Genomic DNA, 23,885 nt, shown 5'->3' on the forward strand with positions numbered 1-23,885 from the left:
GCTGGTTGTTTTGCCCATTAGTTGACACAGTTTCTTCATTGTGTCAATGCTCTTTACCATTTGGTACGTTTTTGGAGCGGCTGGTACTGGTTGTACCTTTCTATGTTTAGTGCTTCTTTGAGGAGCTCTTGTAAGGCAGGCCTGGTGGTAACGAAATCTCTCAGCAATTGCTTGTTCGTAAAGGATTTTATTTCTCCTTCGCTTGTGAGGCTTAGTTTGGCTGGATATGAATTTCTAGGTTGAAATTTCTTTTCTTTAAGGATGTTGAATATTGACCCCCACTCTCTTCTGGCTTGTAGGTTTTCTGCCAAGAGATCCACTGTGACTCTGATGGGCTTCCCTTTGTGGGTAACCTTGCCTTTCTCTCTGGCTGCCCTTAGCATTTTTTTTCTTCATTTTAACTCTGGTGAATCTAATGATTATGTGCCTTGGGGTTGCTCTTCTTGAGGAATATCTTTGTGGTGGTCTCTGTATTTCCTGGACTTGAATGGTGTCCCATCTTGCTAGGTTGGGGAAGTTCTCCTGGATAATATCCTGAAGGGTGTTTTCCAGCTTGGATTTATTCTCTCCGTCACATTCAGGTACACCTATCAAATGTAGATTAGTTCTTTTCACATAATCCCATATTTCTTGGAGGCTTTGTTCATTTCTTTTCACTCTTTTTTCTCTAATATTGCCTTCTCGTTTTATTTCATTGAGTTGATCTTCGATCTCTGATATCCTTTCTTCTGCTTGGTCGATTCAGCTATTGAAACTTGTGTGTGTTTCACGAAGTTCTCATGTTGTGTTTTCAGCTCCATCAGGTCATTTATATTCTTCTCTAATCTGTTTATTCTCATTAGCATTTTGTCAAACCTTTTTTCAAGGTTCTTAGTTTCTTTGTGTTGGGTTAGCACATGTTCTTTTTGCTCAGAAAAGTTTATTATTATCCATCTTTTGAAGCCTGTTTCTGTCTACTCATCAGACTCATTCTCCATCCAGCTTTGTTCCCTTGCTGGTGAGGAGTTGCGATTCCTTGGAGGAAGAGAGGCATTCTGGTTTTGGGTGTTTTCATCCTTTTTGTGCTGTTTTCTTCCCATCTTTGTGGATTTATCTACCTATGGTCTTTGTAGTTGGTGACTTTTGGATCGGATCTCTGTGTGGACATACTTTGTGTTGATGATGAGGTTATTTATTTCTGTTTTTTGGTTTTCCTTCTAACAGTCAGGCCCCTCTGCCATAGGACTGCTGGAGGTTTACTCTAGACCCTGCTTGCCTGGGGATCACCTGCAGTGGCTGCAGAGCAGTAAGGGTTTCTGCCAGTTTCTTCTGTTATCTTTGTCCCAGAAGGATACCTGCCAGATGTCAGTCTGAGCTCTCCTTTTTGAGGTATCTCTTTGGATATATGGGGGTCAGGGAGCTGCTTGAGGAGACAGTCTCACCCTTACTGGAGCTTGAGTCCTGAGCTGTGAGCTCCGTTGTTCCATTGAGGTCTGCTGCAGCAGGACTCATAACTGCCTCTTTTCCCAGGTGCTCTGTCCTGGGAAGGTGGGGCTTTATTTATAAGTTCCTGATGTGCTGTTGCCTTTTTTCAGAGCTGCCCTGCCCAGCTAGGAGGTAGTCTAGTCAGTCTGCCAGCAGAGGCATTGCTGAGCTGCTGTGGCCTCTGCCCAGCTGCTGTGTGAATTTCCTTGTGGTTTTGTTTATAGGGGTATAGTCAGAACTGCCTTGGTGATGGCAGTCTGCCTCAGTAATGGCAGTTTGCCTCAATAATGGTGGACTGCCTCTGAAATGGCAGACTGCCTTGGTAATGGCAGACTGGCTTGGTAGTGGCAGACTGCCTTGGTAATGGTGGACGCCCTTCCCCCTGTAGAGCTGGACCATCCTGGGTCCAGCTGTGCTTGCTGTGAAACTCTCAGTGTAGAGCGTTTTAGATTGCTGGTCTTTGTTTAGGTGGGACCCACCAAGCCAGATCACCTGTCTCCCTGTTTCAGTCTCCTTTTTTTTCAGTTGAATGGGTGGCTCTGTCTCCCAGGCATTCCAGGCGCCAGTTGAAACGGCTGCCCAGATTTGTATGAGTTTTTATGCAGAGACCTGCTGCACCAGCCGAAACAGCCATGCTGAAAGCTTGTGGCATTTTTCAGCCCAGTAATCTCCTGGTCTGTGAGCAGTAATAACTTGTTTGGAAATGCAGTGATCACTCACCCTCTGTGTTGTTCTCTGCACTGCAGAGCTGTTACTATTTGGCCATCTTGGATCCTCCTCTCAAGTTCATTTAAATATGTGTTGGTGTTTTCTTTTTTTTTTTTCCTTGATGATACTGATAACATTCCCTACAGGAATAACGTTTAACCTGTGAAACACTAATTATTTTCTTTTTTCTCAGGATGAACTTGACCTCACAGACAAACACAGAGAAGCCATGTTTGCACTTCCAGCTGAGAAAAAATGGCAAATATACTGTAGCAAGAAAAAGGTAAGATTTTCATTGTGATTATGGTTAACTGGAAAATAATCATTTTGATTCCCTCTGCTCTTCCATTTTACCACTAGGATTGGACAGCTGTTTGTAATGTGAAACCAGATTGAATGTGTTATGTTGTGGCTGTGGTGTTAGATGTGGCCAGTGCTACTGGCTGGATTTTTATCAACACTTCATTGGACTCTCCTCCATCTGTAACCATCATTCATAATCATGTGTAACTGAGACCTAAAATAACATTTGCTTATGCAAGTTAGAAATTCCCCTCTGCTCTTTACACAGCAGTCTGTATACAGTTGTCTAGGACCCGGTATGGGGTCACAGCCCTCTACAGCCACCTTCTGACAACTTTCCAATTCATCAACTCTCTGGTGTGCTCATCCTGTGCGCCAAGATGACTCTCCAGCCACTTCATGTTCCAAACCAAGAATGGAAGAAAGGGAAAAAGGCACAGGCTCCCCAACTCCCACTTTAAGGGACACATTCCTGGAGTTATATGTCTCACTCTCTCTCATATCCCACTGCTGGTTGCATGGCCATACCCGCTGAAAGGACCAAAGTCTTTATTCTGGGCAGTCACTTCCCTTTTAAGATCTGGGGGTTCTATTACTTCAAGAGATGAGAATGGATATAGGGGACAGTGAAACACAAAGCTCTGCTTATTCCCTAGTATCTGCGGCACCAGGCATTGCTCCATGGTGACTGTATCTCCTGAAATATAATGCACTCTGCCATCTTTTAAACCCTGTAGCAGATTCTGAGTATATCCTCACACCCATTTTTGGGACTAATCCTGTTCATGGCTACCTTTTACCACTTTTCCTTCTGTTCCAACAGAGACTTAAACCAAGATGGGGTAATGAGAAGGGCAGGGCTATCATCTAGCTCTCCAGCAGGCAGTGGACACTTTGGTTACTTATCCTGACCCAGGGAAACAGGAACAAACCACAATAATCCAATACTTTTTCAAGACACCACTAGGGAACCTTTTCTAGGTGAAACCAGTATGCAGGTTGGGACCTCCTGTTTGGCATCTCTCAGCACATCTGCCCCCTCTTTGCTACCTTGTGTAATTACCCTGTGCCACTCTCCTGGGAGCATCTTAAATTACTCAGTAAAGGGACTGTCTCCCTAGCAGTGAGCCTGTATGAGTGGCTCTCCATCTGACTTTATACCTCTGATGAAGAGGCACCATGTCTCATCCATCTTTGTAACTCCAGCATCTGATACTTTGAAATGAATGCATGATGACTGAACCACTGAATTGTCATTAGTGTTATACTGAATACTGTCAAAAAAACTAAAACACATTAATTTTCCACCTGAGCAGTTGTAATTGGTATAACTGGTGTCAGATTTGGTTCTAGTGGCCTTTGCTGAGAAATGTGGTCAGCCATAAACCCCTCAGTATGATCTCTGAGCCTCTATCAGATTATTCCCAAACTGAAGCCTTAAGAGTTCTTAATCCAGTAGTAACCAGTATGATACCACTGTGAAATAAATGTCTTCCTCTCCTCTTCTGCTCTTTCCCTTTGTGTACATTGAACCAACTAGAAAACCTCTCTGTTGAACTGATTGTCATGGCTTAAGAAACAAATGTAATACATTGAGAAAGAATTTTAAGATGAAATAAAATGTGCTCAGTTCTGAAATTGGTGTTATACAGCTTTTGGAAACAAGGGAACTTTTTGCACTGCCATCTTAAAAACCTGCCGCTAGAACCTAGAAAGAGAAATCCTCATGTTGCAGGTATACACAGAGGACGTTGTCTATTTTGGCTCATGCTCGTGCAGATTTTTTCTGAAAATTAGGAAACAATACAAAGAAGGGATTGAAAATGTTCACTAGAGGAAAGAAAAGGGCAGGAAAATGGGAGCAGCTTACTGAGAGGAAAGTTTTCTTCTTTCCCAGATTTTATTACACCCTTGACAGCAATAGAAAGTTAATCATGGAAACTACTGCCCCTTAGATTAGAAAAGGCAAACCCTGGAGAATAGTAATGACCTCGGGCTTGCAGCTGCTGCTCATTTTTCAATTTCCACACCTATTGAATCCCCTTGCAAACGTCATCTCAAGTGTGCATGATGTGGGGTTTGCTTTTTGTAGGAGGATGGATATGGATGTGGCCACTGGCCTCAGAATCCCACGTTTTGACAGATGGGCCTTTCTTACAAGTACCTGGCCAGATTGCACAAACCTTTGAGAATGCTCTTCTTCTAGCTTCATTCCAACAGCTTGGCTTCCTTATATGACTTAGCAATCAATGGGAAAGCCATTTTAACTCGTTAGGGAATCTCATGGGCTTCTAGATTTGCCTCACTTTAAAATGGATGGTAGCATTGCTTGACCAAAGATTTTCTTGATTTGGGCTTCTAACACTGTTAAACTGAACTTTCAGGACACTGCAGTAAATACACAATGAATACCAGAACACAAAAACTGAACTAGGAGAAGGATATTATGTTTACCTCTTTTCAGAGAATGTAATATCCTGAGGGACAGGTTGCCTGTTCTCAGAATGGAGCCTCATGGTGGCCATCCTTAATATTAAGAACAGATTATTTTCCTTGGAACATCTCCTGTGTAGCCTGTTTGAGTCAGGCTTATCACCAGCAAGCCAAGCCACATCCATTTCTCAGGCTGAGGAAAGCTACACCTCAGGGCTCTGTCACATTTCCCATCCTTCAAGATTAGAACACAGGGCATTACAGACATTCTCACACATAGTAAAGTCATAGAGTAAGGGGCCACTGGAGCCAACCGAAACAGATGGTGTGAGCTGGTGAAAAGCAAACTTTCCATGTAAAAATCAACAGAAGTTGTCAAGGCCAGTGAGCCTGGGACTGAAAGACAGGGCCAAGTGTCTGTTTCCCTGTCCAACAGCGACTAGAGTCCCGGCAGCAGCTATCTGCTTATCAGGCTCTGTGCTCATTTATGGAACTTCTCTATCTCTGTCTCTGGTTGAAAACCTATTTCCAGAGCCAAAATGAAAGCAGAAAGTGTTTCTCAGACTAAAATGATTGTAAAGAAGTTAATTGAAATTTTGTCTAATTGAGTAATACCTGGTAGGGGAGTAAGAGACGGATGTTGAGGCCTTGTTGAAAATCCAAACCAATCTAAACTTACGGGGCTGGTCGGTCATCCTTGCTTTGTCATACACAGCAATCCGCTGTCATTTCTCTTTTTTTAACTTTCATAAAAGGTCCAAAAAAGATTCTGTTGGTTGGGATGGGGCATTTTCAGATAGGAAATGTTTGTAGTTCTTATCTTTAAAGGTAATTCCCTTTTTAGTTCCAATCACAACATACTCTTTTGTTTAAATGAGGTTTTTCCCAGTCTCTAGCCAGAAACTGCATCTGTTAACAATCTTTTGGATTTTAAACTGAAGCTTTTTAAACAATGAGCCATCTGACCACAAAAGGCATCTGGCCTTGCTGTATTTGCTTATTGTTAACATGATTTTTAAATCCTGGGAAAAGTAGGGAGTAAGTCTTCAGAGAGGAGAAAATAAAATGGGTATATACATGTGTTATGCTGACAGCAATCTTAACAGCACAGGAAGAAATAATCTTTAATTGCTATTCTGCCCAGGAGCAAATATACAAGTTGTGTCACTTAACCAGTCCTTATTAGTATCCAGAAAATACCTGTACCCTTTCTTAGGTATCGGAGTTTGCAAAGTAAGTAAATGGGGGCTATAGACACTGTTAGCTGTGATGACAGCAGGTATTTGAGGCAAAGGTGAGGATTTGGTGATTGTGCCTGGTTTTTTCTGCTTTGATTCTGATCTCTAAAGCCAAAGCTTAAGTAAATGGTATTAGATGGTTCTTATTACATTTCTATGTGTTCTGAGTTCCACTTTGGGGAAGTGAGTTTTTCCTCTGCTGCTGAATGTGTGTTTGATTCTACTTTAATTAAATCATTCAGTAATCTTGCCTATCCCGGCTGCAGTTCAGCTATCGTGATTTCTTTCTGCAAACTATTGATCTGGTGCTAGGGACATACTGAAGACATCCAGGGAAAGTGGCTGAAAGTTCAGCTAGTACTTTTCATTGAAAAGATCCTTAATTTGGTTTGTATACCTGGATTGGATCCATTCCTCACTCTTCCCTACAAAAAGGAATTCGTTTACCACATGTACAAAAAGATTAAAGTTGTATCGTGTGTGGCCATTGGGATGCAATTCTTTCAGTTCCTGGAGAGGTGAAGCCCTCCTGTGTTTGCAGTGCTAGAGAGGCAGTAGCTTGAGCAAAATATGGATACACACAGATTTAAATGGACATGTGTTCAAGTAGTGGAATTAAAGACAAATCATCCATTTCTACCCAAACTAACTGGAAAACGAGGAGACAAGATGAGACATTGGTCCTCTAGTTTTTCCCAATATCCTAATGAGAAAAGGGGTAAACTGAGAAGGGAAGCAGTGGCTGGGCACTGGGCTTGAAGCTGTGAGTGGGAGGAGAAGTTAGATGTCCTCCTCTTTCTTGTACTGTGATTGATTAAATATACAGTAGAGTGAGCATTGGATTTCCAGGTGCCCACTTTGCTAGGTGTTAAGATTTGGGAGAGGAAACCAGTAAAAGGGAAAAAACTAGACTTCAGTGACAGTGTTACCAGACTTCTTCAGAAGTACCTGGTTCAATCTTCTGCAATTGAGTTTTCAACTCCAGTGATGGGTTCAAACTGGCATTTGTGCTCTTACTTTATAAGGGCTTATAGAAAGTGGCAGAAACAGCAGTGAATAGAAAGAAATTTGTCTGCCTTTTCCTCCCTGCTTCTCCAAAGACTGTATAAGGAAAGCATAGTCGTTGCAAAACGACCAGCATTCTAGACTCTGAAGGCTCTGAAATTCTCTGTCTTATCTACACAGTTCCTGGCATTGAGAGAGGAGGATTTGTGTATAACCCCATATTGAAACAGTAAGAAATAACAAGCTTTGAGTATCTGGTGTTTCACTCATCAAAGCAATGCAGTTGATCAAGGGCAAGGGAAGTTAGTGTGTGATTTGCTTGTTGTGTATTGAGTATCTTTTCTGGGACAGAGAAAACTAGACAGAGAATCTAGACTCTTGGCTAGATTCTGAGGATGATTAAAAAATGAGATACAACCTCATGCCAGTTAGAATGGAGATCATTAAAAAAACAGGAGACAACAGATGCCGGAGAGGATGTAGAGAAATAGGAACTCTTTACACTGTTGGTAGGAGTGTAAATTAGTTCAACCACTATGGAAGACAGTATAGCGATCTTCAAGGATCTAGAAACAGAAATAGCATTTGACCCAGCAATCAATCCCATTACTGGGTATATATCCAAAGGATTATAATCATTCTGTTATAAAGACACATGCACATGAATGTTTATTGCATCACTGTTCACAATAGCAAAGACTTGGAACCAATCCAAAATGCCCATCAGTGATAGACTGGATAAAGAAAATGTGGCACATATACACCATGGAATACTATGCAGCCATAAAAAAGGATGAGTTCATGTCCTTCACAGGGACATGGATGAAACTGGAAACCATCATTCTCAGCAAACTGACACAAGAACAGAAAACCAAACACCACATGTTCTCACTCATAAGTGGGTATTGAACAATGAGAACACATGGACACAGGGAGGGGGACGTCACACACTGGGGCCTGGGGTTTGTGGGGCTAGGGGAGGAATAGCAGGGGGGTGAGGGGATTGGGGAGGGGTAGCATTAGGACAGATACCTAATGTAGCTGACTGGGCGATGGATGCTGCAAACCACAACCATGGCACGTGTATACCTGTGTAACCTGCACGATCTGCACATGTAACCCAGAACTTAATGTATAATAAATATGTGTGTGTGTGTGTGTGTGTGTGTGTGTGTGTGTGTGTGTATTTTTTTTTTTTTGGAGGGGGGACAGAGTTTCACTCTTGTTACCCAGGCTGGAGTGCAATGGCGCAATCTTGGCTCACCACAACCTCCGCCTCCTGGGTTCAGGCAATTCTCCTGCCGCAGCCTCCTGAGTAGCTGGAATTACAGGCATGCGCCACTGTGCCCAGATAATTTTTTATATTTTTAGTAGAGATGGGGTTTCACCATGGTGACCAGGATTGTCTCGATCTCTTGACCTCCCAAAGTGCTGGGATTACAGGCGTGAGAATAAATATATTTTTAAAAAAATAAGCCAAATTTATTGGAGTGGATGGCCCTGGTAGGAGAAGCAAATAGAATCAAATCCATAAAAGGGTAAGCAGACAGACTCTGGGGCACAGAGGAAGGAGGAGCCAACCTCTAGGTGTGTATATATGTGACTGAGACAAGCATTCCCTTATCACTTTGACCCACCACTGGTTACGGCAGTGAGAGTTGATGTTTGGCTTTGATTTCATCATCTAGAAACTGGCTCCTTTTTCAACATTTGAGCTATATTTACATGTACTGTACCCTTTCCCTTTTGATTTCTATTTTGTTTTCTGTCCCTTTGCCATTGCTTAAAAGGTCAAGTTTGGACTATTGACTGAATCTGATCTTTACTAAACACAATTTGTAGATCCTGTTAGGAAATCTGTAAAAGGCTTGAACTTTTGAACAACAAAGTCAGTGCAGGGGAAGACTAAAATAACTGAGGGTTGTTCAGTCTAAGAAAGAGAGTGAGATGGAAACTCCAACACTGGCTATCGTTCAGTGGATGCACCCCAGTGAAACTGTATTACTGGTCAAAATATTACCAAATTCCAATTGGTCAATAGGAACTGCCCCAAGCCCTCCCACTAAAAACCACCCTGACAGTCTGGCCCTTCTCCCAAAAACCCACAGGTGGCTAACTCCTGGTCCGGCCCTTGTTACACTGGTTGATCAACATTTTGAATATTGACCTGCAGATGTCGGCCAAAACCATTTGGTAATGTGGGTCCAGAGTCTGGAACATTCCTGTTCTAAAAAGTGGTAATAGTTGTAGAAGAGGAATTTTGTGCGAGAATGTGTTTGGCAATGTTGTCCCTAAAAGCCAATGACTGTAAACAACTTAGAGGATAGCCACACTGTAGCCATAGCCATACTATCCATGCAGACAGCAGAGCATCTTGCAGCCAGGGAAAAATAGGTTTCTAAAGAAATGTTAATGACATGGGACTCTGCTTAGCATGTAATAGCAAGATTTTTAAAAAGATACAGTAGCCTCCTCCTCTCCCATCCATGGTTTTGCTTTCCGTGGTTTCACTTACCTACAGTGAACTGAGGTTCAAAAATAGGTGACTACAGGCCAATAAGATGTTTTGACAAAGAGAGACACCATACTCACGTAACTTTTATTACAGTCTATTGTTATCGTTGTTCACTTTATTATTATTGTTGATAATCTCTTGCTGTGCCTAATTTATAAATTAAACTTTATCATAGGTAGGTATATGGAAAAAAAGGTGTATGTAGGGTTCAGTACTATCCAATCTGAGGTTTCCGGCATCTACTGGAGGTCTTAGAATGTGTCCCTCATAGATAAGGGTGGACTACTGTAAAACTTTGTAATTAGTGTAATCAAATATCTGCCAAAGTGTATATAAAGAGGTAAGTGGACAGAAAAATAATTGTGAGCTAGAATTGTGGGTGATTCCAAATTTTCTGAAGCACATTATTCTCTCTTTTACCTTACAATATTTTTTCCTGGTTGTAAAAAATAAAATTGCTCTGTTTAAAAATTCATGCAATGCATTTTATATTAGGCTTTAGCCAGAGAAACGGGACCACTGGGACATGGTCTGTTTCTCTCTGTCTCAACAGACGTGGTTCAGCTTAGCCAACTTGAAGCTTACAAAGCCACCACATATTTCTATTAAAATTAGGATGAAAAAATAAATATTTAAAATGCAGCCAATGCTTGTATTGTCAAGATAATGTTGGCATATTTTTTTCTTTGTCCAGCTCAGTTTCTCTCTCTCTGTCTCATTCTCTCACTGTCTCTCACTTTTTACTCTTACCTAGGGAGAGTAAAGCAAAGGTTAATCCATAAACCACCCAGGTTTTAGCACACTCACCTATTTAGGCAGTGACTCTAAAAACATAGTGATTGTGGCCCTGATGAGATGCTCTTGGTTTTCTGCCCAGAAACCCCCTGAGGGCATGTTTCTCATTGTCCTTGCCCTCCTGAATGCTATCATCTCAAAGCTAGTAAGCCATTTCCTTTCTTTATTTTCTTTTTATTGCAAAAGGCAGCACTATTAAAATGAACACCAAATTTTAGATCTGAAGTGTGTAATACTGTTCATTCAAAGATTCTCTCCGACAGTCAAGTCAATGTTAGATTATAGTCTAACAAAAAGCAATTCATTTTTGAATATTTATTTGCCTCCTCTTCCTCTAATTCCTTTATTTAATGATACCAGTGTTGGGTATTATTTTTGTTTTCCTGTCAGCTTTACCACTTGGGTCATTTGTCCCTACAACCACCCCTGCCTTGTGTATCCAGAATGGTCCTGTGCCTACAGTGTGCATTTTCATAAATGTTGCTTCTCAGTAGATGCCCATTTTCTTAAGCAGCAGTAAGTGAATGTACTCAAAGGTTGAACCAAAACATTAGCTGTCTTTTCTCTTTGGTGCTTAGAGAATTGAATTAATCTGCAATATTGTGGACAACTTTTGGAGCCATCTGTTGGGTATAACATTCTGATTCTGTAGAGTCTTCCTTAGGGATGGATCTTTTCCAAAAGCCTTTCAATCGAGGGATCTGCATGTAACTTTCCTGAATTATATTTGTCCCTCATAATTGTTCCAAACTATAGTACAATGTATGTGTAATACATTTTTTTCTAAGATAAATGGAAGCCAAATAAATACTTTGTATAGTTACAAGCCATCTAAAAGATAATTTTAGAAGGGAAGATACCATTTACTAGTTGCATGACCTAGGGCGTGTTAACATCTCTAATTTCTCCCTCCTCTGTAAAATGAGATTAACTTCATGGGGTTGTAGTGAAAATTAAATGAGATAATATGATTTAGTACTTATCAAGAACTTGGAGGCTGGTACCAAAACAGAGATATAGACCGATGGAACAGAACAGAGGCAACGGAAGCAACACAACATATCTACAACCATACAATCTTTGATAAACCTGACAAAAACAAGCAATGGGGAAAGGATTTCCTGTTTAATAAATGGTGTTGGGAAAACTGGCTAGCCATGTGCAGAAAGCAGAAACTGGACCCCTTCCTGACACCTTACACTAAAATTAACTCCAGATGAATTAAAGACTTAAACATAAGACCTGGCACCATAAAAACCCTAGAAGGAAATCTAGGTAAAACCATCCAGGACATAGGAGTAGGCAAGGACTTCATGACCAAAACACCAAAAGCATTGGCAACAAAAGCCAAAATAGACAAATGGGACCTAATCAAACTCCACAGCTTCTGCACGGCAAAAGAAACAGTCACTAGAATGAATCGGCAACCAACAGAATGGGAAAAAATTTTTGCAGTTTACCCATCTGACAAAGGGCTGATATCCAGAATTTACAAAGAACTCAAACAGATTTACAGGAAAAAAACAAACAAGCCCATTCAAAAATGGGCAAAGGATATGAACAGACACTTTACAAAAGAAGACATCTATGAGGCCAACAAACATGAAAAAATGCTCATCATCACTGGTCATTAGAGAGATGCAAATCAAAACCACATTGAGATACCATCTCACGCCAGTTAGAATGGCGATCATTAAAAAATCTGGAGACAACAGATGCTGGAGAGGATGTGGAGAAATAGGAACACTTTTACACTGTTGGTGGGAGTGTAAACTAGTTCAACCATTGTGGAAGACAGTGTGGCGATTCCTCAAGGCCTTAGAAAAAGAAATTCCAATTGACCCAGCAATCCCATTACTGGGTATATATCCAAAGGACTATAAATTGTTCTACTATAAGGACACATGCACACGAATGTTCATTGCAGCACTGTTTACATTAGCAAAGACCTGGAACCAACCCAAATGCCCATCGATGATAGACTGGATTGGGAAAATGTGGCACATATACACCATGGAATATTATGCAGCAATAAAAAATGATGAGTTCGTGTCGTTTGTAGGGACATGGATGAATCTGGAGAACATCATTCTCAGCAAACTGACCCAAGAACAGAAAATGAAATACCGCATGTTCTCACTCATAGGTGGGTGATGAAAAATGAGAACACATGGACACAGGGAAGGGAGTACCAAACACTGGGGTCTATTGGGGGGAAGAGGGGAGGGACAGTGGGGGGTGGGGCTGGGGAGGGATAGCCTGGGGAGAAATGCCAAATGTGGGTGAAGGGGAGGAAGGCAACAAAACACACTGCCATGTGTGTACCTATGCAACTGTCTTGCATGTTCTGCACATGTACCCCAAAACCTAAAATGCAATAAAAATAAAAAAAAAGAACTTGGAGGCATGGTAACATTAGGTGTTGTCATAGTCAATGGTAACAATGGTGACTATGTTGGTAATAGTACGAACTAAGTTTCTACTTATTCACTCATATGCTGACCTGGGATTAATCTCCATTTTTCTTTTTTTTTTTTTTTTTTCGAGTGATGTTAATGTCTGGTGTTCTCAGAACGATAGTGATCATTTCAAAATAGCTGAACTGTAGGATATTTCAGAGGCAGAAATAGTAAGTTGGGAGGTTGTATTGTAGATAAGGGAAGAGACTGTGAAAGTCACTATGCCCAGCACCAGAAGTTGGTAAGAAGAGGACTCATTTGGGAAAAGTTGAAGGGCAGTGGTGCACAAAATGCAGTCCATTGGCTTCTGGGTGGGATCCTGGGCCTGATTTCCAGAATTAAGGAACACCCTTAATTTATGTTTGGGAAGTCTCAGACCAGGGATTGTCAGCCTGCACGGCACTTCTTTTCTGCTCTTAGCCAAGTGCCCTCCACAGTGCTTCAGCACACTACTGACCAGGTGTAGCCCATGGAGAAGCTCACATGAGTGGCTTTTCTGAAGTCAAGTCTGGAAAGTGGATATGTGTGGCACTTTTTTTTTTTTTTTTAGAGACAGAGTCTCGCTCTGTCACCCAGGCTGGAGTATAGTGGCGTGATCTCGGCTCACTGCAACCTCTACCTCCTGGGTTCAAGCAATTCTTCTGCCTCAGACTCCAGAGTAGCTGGAACAGCAGGTGTGTGCCACCATGCCTGGCTAATTTTTGTATTTTTAGTAGAGATGGGGTTTCACCATATTGGCCAGGCTGGTCTCAAACTCCTGACCTCATGATCTGCCTGCCTCGATGCTGGGATTACAGGCATGAGCCACTGTGCCCGGCCAAGTTTGGCCACTTATTAAATAAAATTTAAATTTGTACTCTTGCTTAGAAAAGGTAGGTGGATGATAAATATCTTCAGTTTTGAAATAAGAGGTTTTTTTTGATGAAAACATTGCTACTGCTGTTGTTTGCAATGGGGGAAAATCCCTTTATAGGACCCAACACAAAGAGATTTCATTAAGTAAGCCAATTTTTCCAAATAACTAAGTTATTAGGTCAAAGTGAGCCAGATTCACAAATGCACATTTGCTCAAAAGTTGCAGCATTATAATTCAGTAGTGCATTCTAGCTGTGTTGTTTCTGAAGTTAACGAAACAAAACTTCAGTGTTGGGAAGATAACAAAACAACGTTTCAGCACATTTGCAGATACTGTTATTATTAGAAGTATTAAATGTAATTACCAGAGCAACCATTCTAGCTTCCAATAAATTGACACACTCAAATTTTTTAACAGATAAAACTAACCTCTGATGATTTTCCTCTCAAGTCATGAGATAAAACTATTGGTTTCTGATTATTTTTTATTGTGAAAACGTTAAATATACAAAAAAGTACAAAATATAAATACCCATATTTAACAAATGCTAGTAACATTTTCCCATATTCACCTCAGATTTTTTTTAAAAAAGAAATAAAACATTATAAATATAGTTGAAGCCCGAAGGTGACTGCTCTTCTGAAGGAAGTTTGTGTTTCTTTTGCTTACTCATATATTTATAGCCTAACTCATGTGCATTTATTCCTAAACAGTATATACTGTTTCTTCATTTTAACTGCTGTATAGTGTTCCATTTTATGAACATGCCACAGTTTATCCCCATTAGACCATGCTTATTTCCAGTTTTTCTTACTATTTAAAAACATTACGATGAATGTGTTTGTGCATATGTTCAAGAATTTCTCTAGAATGGAAACCTAGATAGGTAGTTATTAAGTTGTTTGATGTGAACTTAATTGCTCTCCAAAGTGGTTATAATAACTTACACGTGCAGTGAATTAGTTGTCAGCCATGTGTAGAGTTGGTACTGTCTGAGGGAAGGAAACTATCTCATTACTCTGATCAGTCATTTTATTTTCAGTATAAGAAACTGTCGTTGAAGTTTTCAGTTTTTCCCCCTATGTCTCACAAATCAAATTGAGGTAAAAATTACTGTAATAAAAAGTGCTCATTAAAAACAAAAACTCAAAGTTTAGAAAACTAAATATATTCTATTCAAATACATATGAAGCCATACAAAAGTACAAAAATATTAGAAGTATATTGAAATCTAGATGAGTGAACCATACACAAAACAAACCAAATAAATATTGAGTGAATTGTTTATATTGTTTGTTTAAATGAACAATTCACTCAATATTTATTTGGTTTGCTCCATGTATGGCTCACTCTTCCTTTTGTCTAGACCTCTTTGCACCCTGATTTCCAGACCAGGCAAATTGTGTTTCCATCTTTAGCAAGCTCTTGACTGATATTTGCCATCACTGAACACAGGAAGTTCCTCTGAGGCATCTGCCACTTCCCTGGTTGGTGACTAAAGTGCAGGTGCAGAATCAGCACATCTGCACAAGCAAGCAGAGGGACTGTGGCTGGGACTCATGCAATCAGCCTCTTCTTCCTCTAGCCAGAGCAACTTTATCTTGAGCATTTCTCTCTTTTTTTTTTTTTTTTTAAGACGGAGTTTTCGCTCTTGTTACTCAGGCTGGAGTGCAATGGCGCGATCTTGGCTCACCGCAACCTCTGCCTCCTGGGTTCAGGCAATTCTGCCTCAGCCTCCCGAGTAGCGGGGATTACAGGCACGCGCCACCACGCCCAGCTAATTTTTTGTATTTTTAGTAGAGACGGGGTTTCACCATGTTGACCAGGATGGTCTCGATCTCTTGACCTTATGATCCACCCGCCTCATCCTCCCAAAGTGCTGGGATTACAGGCTTGAGCCACTGCGCCCGGCCCCGAGCATTTCTTTATAAAAGTTTTGAGACTCTATCCTTTTCCTTGATTCCTTTGGCTATTCAGAAGTTGAGGGGTCTAACTGGCTATCTAGCCCCCATTCCTAAATTTTGAGGTAGTTTCTGCACACAGGTCAATTTGTGGATTTGGGGGTTGTTGATTCCTTAGTCTGTAAGTACTTTTCTTTGTTCTTTACAGAACTGTAAAGGCAGTAAAAATGGGTCTGCTTTGTGTATACGCTCTCTCTCTTGTGCTAATACAGGTTGAGTATGCCATATCCAAAACTTTAAAATCCAAAGCTTCTAAAGAGAGTGCCAACATGGCTCTCAAAACAAGTACTCACTGGAGCATTTTGGATTTTAGATTTTCAGATTTTTGGATTAGGGAAGATGAACAGGTATGTATACTGCAAATATTCCAAAATCTGAAAGAAAAAATCCAAAATTTGAAACAATTCGAAAATACCCAAGCACTTTAGTTAACCTAAACTTGCATTTCTTTAGTAGCACCCCGTTACTCAAGGTCTTCAATTCCCTGTAACTGTGAAACACCAGCCAGGAAGAGAGTGGAAGAGAATGTTCCTGGGTTTGTGTTCACTTATAATCCAACAATAACAAAAATAAGTAAGCAGTATACAGCTGAGAAAAAGTAAGACAGATTAGTTGGACAACCCAATTAATGGTGAGTCATGGGGAGCATGAGGGTAATGTGTCTTGTGGAGCTCTCTTGGGCTAGAGAGGCAACTCCCTCAGCATTCAATCAGGGCTTGTCACTCATGCCTGCATTGGTGCTGCACCGTGGGAAGAATGCTCCTATCCCTGGAGGGATTTGGAATGTATGTTCTGAATGGCAGTCCTGGAAGACAGTGGTTCTCGACTTTCACAGAACAGCAATCTTTGGCCCTCAAGTTATTCTTAAGCAAGTTCCTTTTAACAGCTCTGGTGCAGGACAAACTTGGTTGTGTGTCAGTTGCCAAGGTAGGAGTGTGACTATCTTGGAGTCCTCCATGGTTGTCACAGAATGTTATCAACAGTGGTGTCATGGAACCAAGATTCTAAAGGTGACTATGCGAGATTCTTTGAACTCCCTGCCTGTGTGTGTTGAAGAATAAGGGCATGGCACCATTTCATTTCCAAAATTCTTCAATCTGCAAATGCAGAATTTCACTAGTCATGAAAATGGACTCCTATGGTGTCCTGTGGAACTCAGAGTGAGTTTGTTTAGAGAGTCTAAGCAAACAGTTTCAGTAATCTGGGTAAATAGTCTCTGATGTGTATCTCACATCTGAGAATCCACAAGGAGCTGTCCATTCCAGCTACCACCAGCCCAGTGGACTCCCGAGGGACATACAGCACTGGAGACGTGCTAGACTGATGCATTACAGCATTCCTTAGAACTGTGGCTTCCTGCCCTGGAGCAGTGGAGTACTAATAACTTCAAGCAAAACTAGCATAAAGGTTTATTTTGATTGCTAGCTCTGAACAATTGGGGGTGGATGCCTAGAGCACTTTGAGAAGCATTCAGAGGTTATGAATGGTTTCAGTAAGAAATAGGGCCAGGTGCCCTGGCTCACTGCTGTAATCCTAGCACTTTGGGAGGCCAAGGCGGATCATATGAGGTCAGGAGTTCAAGACCAGCCTGGCCAACATGGTGAAAACCCATCTCTACTAAAAATACAAAATTAGCTGGGTGTGGTGGTGTGTGCCTGTAATTCTAGCTGCTTGGGAGGCTAAGGCACAAAAATCGCTTGAACCCGGGAGGTGGAGGTTGCAGTGAGCTGAGATTGTACCACTGCACTCTAGCCTTTTTTTTTTTTTCTCAAAAAAGAAAAAGAAAAATAGCAGCATCTACCATGACATATGATGGAGAATGTGGCAAATATTTGCTATCTCTGTCTTCGAAGGGTCCTCTTGCCACTAGCTTATGGTCAGATTCAAGTAGCATATTCCATGCTGTCTTCCCCCCCCCCTTTTTTTTTTCCTATCTCCAGTAATGGGTATAAGCAAGCTGTCTTTCCCTTGAGCTTCTGGCTGGTTCTCCGCAAACTCTCCAAGTGGGATGGCCCATACTTTGACAGAAAGACTGCCCCGAGGCTGCGTGACTTCACCAACTCCAACTCCAGGTGATAGGATTATGAAAGACAGCAATATGGAAGGAAATGGCCCCTTTAGAAGAGATATCAAAGAGGAACAGAAAGCACTTTTCCTATGTCTTTCCTATACGTATTTATTTTTTAACTAATAGCTCCAGCATACTTAATAGTATTGAATCATTTCATTCTTGGTATATTTCAGAATTTCTCCTCTTTGAAAAGTAGGAAGACACTTTGAGCTTCTAGTATAAGTTAGAATGTGCCACTAATACTTAAGGTTCTCAAAATTCCTTACACATTAGGAACCTGGTAATTTGTGGCACTAGAAATGGGTTAGAGTAGAGAGTCTACCAAAGAATACCACCCCTAAGTTACATTGTCTTAAATTCTGTTATTCTTCAGTGTGGTACAGAGCAGCATTGACTTGTGCAGTATCCTTTTATCTGTCCCCATTTGTTTTCTCAATTTCTAAGAGGTTCTTCGCTGTGTCTCCATATAGAGATGTTTCCGATATAGTAGTATCTTCTGACTAGTGCTTTTCTTCCTTCTTTTGCCAAAAATGCCATCGTTAATTCCGGGGTGCATTGTAGAGTTTATGATAGCCTCTGACTCTCCTCGGGGACAGTTAATGTTGCATTAGCAATTTTTTCTCATTCTGAGGATGCATCCCTGAATGGAGTATGCCTTTATGTGCTTACTCTTACCCCTGATTCTCCTATTAGCTTAATTACTGTTTTCCAAAGGGTCCTCTCTTGTGATAGCCTTGTGTTAAACATTATATTGCAAATCATAAACACATTTTGGTTGTTTTCCCAATGGCTGGTTACAGAACATCAAAACCTGCTTTATGACATTCTGAAAGGTGGGTCTCATAGCCCAAATGTGGTAGCAAGATGTGAGGCAGCAAAGGCCACTGACACCGCTGATTGAATTTGCACACTACAGAAGGGTTTAGTGATGTGTGTCCAAGTACGTTAATTTACAAACCAACGGAACCACATTGTACCTGGGTCTGTAGCACTCCATGGTGACATGTGGATCAAAGATTTGGCTCTTAACAAGCTCTGTAGGAATAATTTGTTTTATGTCATTGCCACTCTTGTGTCATAGGCACAGTGCCTGCCGGCTGGAGATTGTGAAGTTGTATCACTTCTGAAAATAATAATTGGAGAATATTTCTTTTTCTTTGCCATGAAGATGAGGGGGAATTGTCATATAAATTGGTTTCAGATGTTGGAGTTGTACTGACTGAGAGTTTTAGGCTTCAGTCATATGCCATGCTATGAAGTGCTTTGCCAAAGTAATGACTTCTTAAAATAAATAAAGTAAGTGTCTCATAGTTTGGGAAGCAGACTGTAAAATCTCAGTTCTTAGTTCTAGGTAAAAGTTGTGGCTGCTTTCTTAGATATACCAGGTGCACATAAAACACATTCCCTCACAACCCCTCTAACTACCCCCCAACTCCTTGTAAAGTCAGCTGAGGCTCATTCGGGAAAGAAGAGAGTGTTGGAGCAGAGGGCTCCTGAACTCTTAGAGAAATGCGGTGATATTGTTGCTTTTCTCTTTGCTGCTTTTCCCCACAGGGTGACTAGGTCTCTGAAAAGTAGCACTCTTTTCTTGCTTTTCTGGGGTGTGTGATTCTGGGGAGAACAAAAATAACAGCTGTGTGCTATTTCATTCAGGTCATTCAGAAAACTTCGATGATTTTTACCAGTGTAAATAAAATTTCTGATATTGGAAAATATTAATGTAACATTTTGTACTATCAAGAAAATGTCTCAAAGGATTTTTCCCAGTGGAGTTCAGGAATGCTTGCACTAAATCTTTACCTTGAAGTTAGAAGATCCATAGATAAAAACCAGGGCTTAGTAGAAAAGGAAGGAGAATTAATGATACTTGACTCTATTTTTTTTAACATGATGACAAGAGAGAGTGAAGAGTTTAAATAGGCCTACTTCTTTGAAGATATACTTGCAAAGACTTCGAACCTATTGTCAGAGTAAACTTGGAGTCTTCTCAGAACATCTCAACTCTAAAGTTAAGAAATGTGTAAGTCTAAGATCTGCTAAGTCTGTCTCATATTCATGAATAACTCTCAAGGAGAGCAGGGAACTTTGTTCTTTTATTCACGTATTCCAACACCTAGAACAGTGCTTAGCTCATTATTTAATAGAATTTAATAAATATTTGTTGGATAAGTAAAGGAATGAGAAGGAAAGCAAATGCCTTTTTGGATTCCATTCAGCATTGTAGATATGAGTTTAGTGAAAACAATTCTGCTCCTGTCCTGCCCTTGAGAAGCCCTATGTTTAGCAGTATAGTATTAATGCTGTCACAGAGTTTGGCTCTCTACACCAGTATTTAGATTTTAAAATGCTGCCGTGTCTTTGGGAGATTTAGTAGACTGTATGTTACTGTAACATGGCACCCGGCTCCAGACCAAACTGTTAGGGAGCAGCGATTGAGTAGAGCCTCTTTTCTGGCTGGAGGGTCTACCTTCACTGAGTTCACAGCTTTCTTTTTTTTTTTTTTTTTTTTTTTTATCAATAGTGCAGAAAGACTTAGTAATACACCAGATACTTAACCAACAAATTCCTGAGGGGGATAGAAGACCAAGTGCTCCCTTCCAAGGGAGATGGAATGGTCAGGAGCCAGTGGTCCCAAGAATGCGACTCAGTGATGCACAGATAGAAACCATGTTATACAGCCTAGGTAGGGCAACAGAAATAGACAGAATTAAGGTAAAATGGTCAGAATGGGGTAGATGTTCTTGAGCAAGGACTCTGGGAAAGCCTGGGCATTTAGGTAATTTAGATGTGAGGAGCCTGGAGTAGCGTTAGTCACACAGTGTGGCCTCTGCATTGCACCTTTACAGATTGTGTTTTATTCAACCAGGATATACCAGTCATGCGTCTTTTATTTTGCTAAGCTACAGTTGTTGTGAAATGAAGTAAGTATCAGACCGACTAAATATCCTGTCTATAGCACTCTTCAGAGTCATCTCTTCTTTTGTCTCAAGCTTATTTCACAAATCTGTAAATCATTTTTTTTAAAAACCTGATGGTACTTGCAGTGATTCTTATCCACTGAAATGCAAATTGAGTCTGATACAATTAAATGTTGCCCTCTTGGCCAGTTTTGCATCTGTTTGTAAACTCTTTCCAACATCATGATGCTTATCATAAGTCTACTCTTTGGGTTCTCTTTTGAACCAGTTGTAATATCTTCCTAGATCTCTCATTTATTAGCAAGTTTGGTAAAGTATTTGACATGAATTCATGTCATGTTTTTAAAAAATTATTCTTTACCAGTACAGAATTTTAAACTTAGAGAATTGATAAAGAGGGAGCTGATTCTAAGTGATCTGAAGTCTTTAAGTATATTTTATTTTTGAATACGTGATAGGGTAGCAAGAGGCTTTCTCTGGGCAAACATGGCATTTTGTATTGGTTCAAGTAGTCTTTCTACTGGCATAAACCAGAAAAAAGGAAGGAGCAGAGCCCTGGGCGTCGGAGGAGGTATCAGGCTTCATATGCTTATATAGAAAACATTCCTATGATATGTGAATGGATGGATATACAGGTGAATAGCAGAGATAGCAAGAGTCATCTAGAGGTGTGAAAAACAACTTAAACATCCCCTCAAATTTCTTGGCAGCTGGCAAGTCAAGGTCCAATTCATGGATTTTCAATTTTGTTAACTTGGATTTATGTTTTAGAGGTGAAGTGTCCTCCATCTTATAATAAGAAAACCCATTTGCTGTTTAGTTTGTGGCCAACTTTGTTAAAATATGTACACTTTACAAAGCAAGGACTGTACATGTTTCCCTCCACTCAATGAGACGTGTCTTTTATTCTAAGCCATAAATGTTATCTGTGAGGTCTATCAGGAGAGTGAGAGCTTGTTCTGTTTCTTCTTGGAGAGACATTTTGGATAGAAATCTTGCCTCTCAGAGTTTGTCTAGAATTGTGAGTGACATACAAATCTGTGTAAAAAGCCCTTTTACAGGAGCTTAGTTATGTTTGTTGAAGTTATTCTTGCAAATAATGGATGTGAGGGTATGATGAACTTATGGAAAACTGAATATTTGTTTATAAATTGAGGAAGATAAACTTGCGTTATACAGCCAGTAGAGAATTTCTGGCTTGTTAAAGGGAAGGTTTGGGGAAGATATAATCACTTTATTCAAATTGTTTAAATATTTGCTGGGTCAATGTTCACAGGAGAGATTAGACTTACTCCATGCAGTTGCCGTGGACCAAACTAAGGCCAACAAGTGCTTGAAGTTACAAGAAGACATCTGTCAATTCAGTGTCAGGTGAATTTTTTAACAGTTCATGGGAGTGCTAGTTCCAAAAGATTATGGATCTCTGGAAACCTTCTCAAGAGCAGATGATGGATCTCCTGCTGGTAACCTTATAAGGGACCCCTGTGAGAGGAAACTCAGCCCAGGTTGTCTCTAGGGTCAAAGACCAGTTATACAATCCTATGATGGCTTTGCTTAAAAGCATGCACATGTTTCATTAAAACATTAGGAAAAGTGGAGAAGAAGGTTTACTCTTTCTTCCATGACTTGCACTGTTATTGCAAGTCATCATTCATTCTTTCTGGAAAAATGACTGACATTCTGAGGCTTAGGAGGAGGTGTTGGATTTCCTGGCAGATGAAGAAGCCACTGTTCTGTAATCATTCTTTGTGTGGGCCCAAGCGGATTTTGGCAACAGATGTACTTGATATATAATTGTGGCAGTAGCCAAAAAATGTAACCAGGATTGGCAGTCCCAGGGACTACATAGCTATCTTGAAATGTGACAGCACAGGAATTATTTTCTGAAACCAACTGCCCTTCTTTTGGTGAGCTTCAGATGTAGAATATAGTTTTGCCCACCAGCAGGGGTTAAAGTTAGGTATTAGAGGGAGTGAGGAAAGCAACACTATCCAAACTCCAAGTTTTAAATCTCCTACTACTTTTTTGCTCTCAAAAGGAAGAGCAAGATGGAAAGAGTTGGGGGCAAATATCAGCATTTAAAGGGTCTAATGATGCTATGCTGTTTTCAAAAACTAGGATTAAATGTAGATTCAGGGATCCAGGGAGCTTGGCAAGAAGGTACATGTCACAGGCATGGTAGGTCACTGCTTCTCTAGAAAAAGTTCAGGTTAATGGGCAAATTCCAAACACTTTATGAGCTTATCTTAATTTATAGCTGTGGCTTGATGCATGAAATACAGTTGGTGACGAAGCTAGGATTTTGATATAATTCAGCCCTCTTGAGAGCCAAGCTTAATCTAGCACCCAGGGGTTGACAAACTATGGTCCATGGGCTAATCTGGCCAGTCACTTGTTTTTGTAAATAAAGTGTTATTGAATTGTGGCATTGCCTGTTCATTCAAGTGTTCTCTGTGGCTGATTTGGCACTAGACAGCTGCAGAGTTGAATAGTTACAGCAGACTGTGTGGTCTGCAAAGCCTAAAATATTTCCTTCTGGCTCTTTATAGGAAAAGTTTGCGACCCTTGGTTGTTTCAGGTTGTTCCATACTTTATCTTAGCCATCTTTGAGAAGATGCTGTTTATACTGTTAGGAGCCAGAGGGGGAAGTTAGCAGAAATTATTAGCAAGGCCGCCCACAAATATTTTTACATCTTCCATACTCTCTCCTCCTCTTTCCCTGTTGCTTGGACCTGGTCTTATGTTGGCACCTATTTTCTGACTTAAAAGTTCTTTTAGATGCCACACATCATGGAGACATAACCTCACACAAAAAACTATTTTGACCTATCTGCCCTTTTCTGCTAGGTTTCTGTATAAATTTTAGGTGTAGAGTGAATTTATTTAATATTTGTTGTGTTCATTACTGTGTGAGATTGGACCAGTGATACCTAAAATAGTAGTGACAAATTTTTTCCTTTTTTTTTTTATTTTTAATTTTTTATTGCATTTTAGGTTTTGGGGTACATGAGCAGAACATGCAAGACAGTTGTGTAGGTACACACATGGCAGTGTGTTTTGCTTCCTTTCTCCCCTTCACCCACATTTGGCATTTCTCCCCAGGCTATCCCTCCCTCCTTTTTTTTTTTCTGAAATCTGAGAAAGGGTCTTGCTCTGTTG

General features: G+C 40.5%; 1 protein-coding gene and 1 long non-coding RNA gene across 9 annotated transcripts in view; one reads left to right on the forward strand and one right to left on the reverse strand.

Annotated features, from left to right (window-relative positions):
• The window catches only part of DAAM1 (dishevelled associated activator of morphogenesis 1), a 189,645-nt gene that overhangs the window by 104,190 nt on the left and 61,570 nt on the right, over nt 1–23,885 (forward strand). For all 8 annotated transcript variants that reach the window (XM_078335038.1, XM_078335040.1, XM_078335036.1 and 5 more), the window contains one exon: nt 2,366–2,455. In XM_078335038.1, the coding sequence (XP_078191164.1) occupies nt 2,366–2,455 (90 nt within the window). The remainder of the gene's footprint in view (nt 1–2,365; nt 2,456–23,885) is intronic.
• LOC118144956 (uncharacterized) overlaps nt 1–23,885 on the reverse strand; it is a 61,784-nt gene that overhangs the window by 32,781 nt on the left and 5,118 nt on the right. The gene's annotated exons all lie outside the window — the stretch shown is intronic.

Source organism: Callithrix jacchus, chromosome 8 (assembly GCF_049354715.1).
Source record: "Callithrix jacchus isolate 240 chromosome 8, calJac240_pri, whole genome shotgun sequence".
Lineage (NCBI taxonomy): Eukaryota > Metazoa > Chordata > Mammalia > Primates > Cebidae > Callithrix > Callithrix jacchus.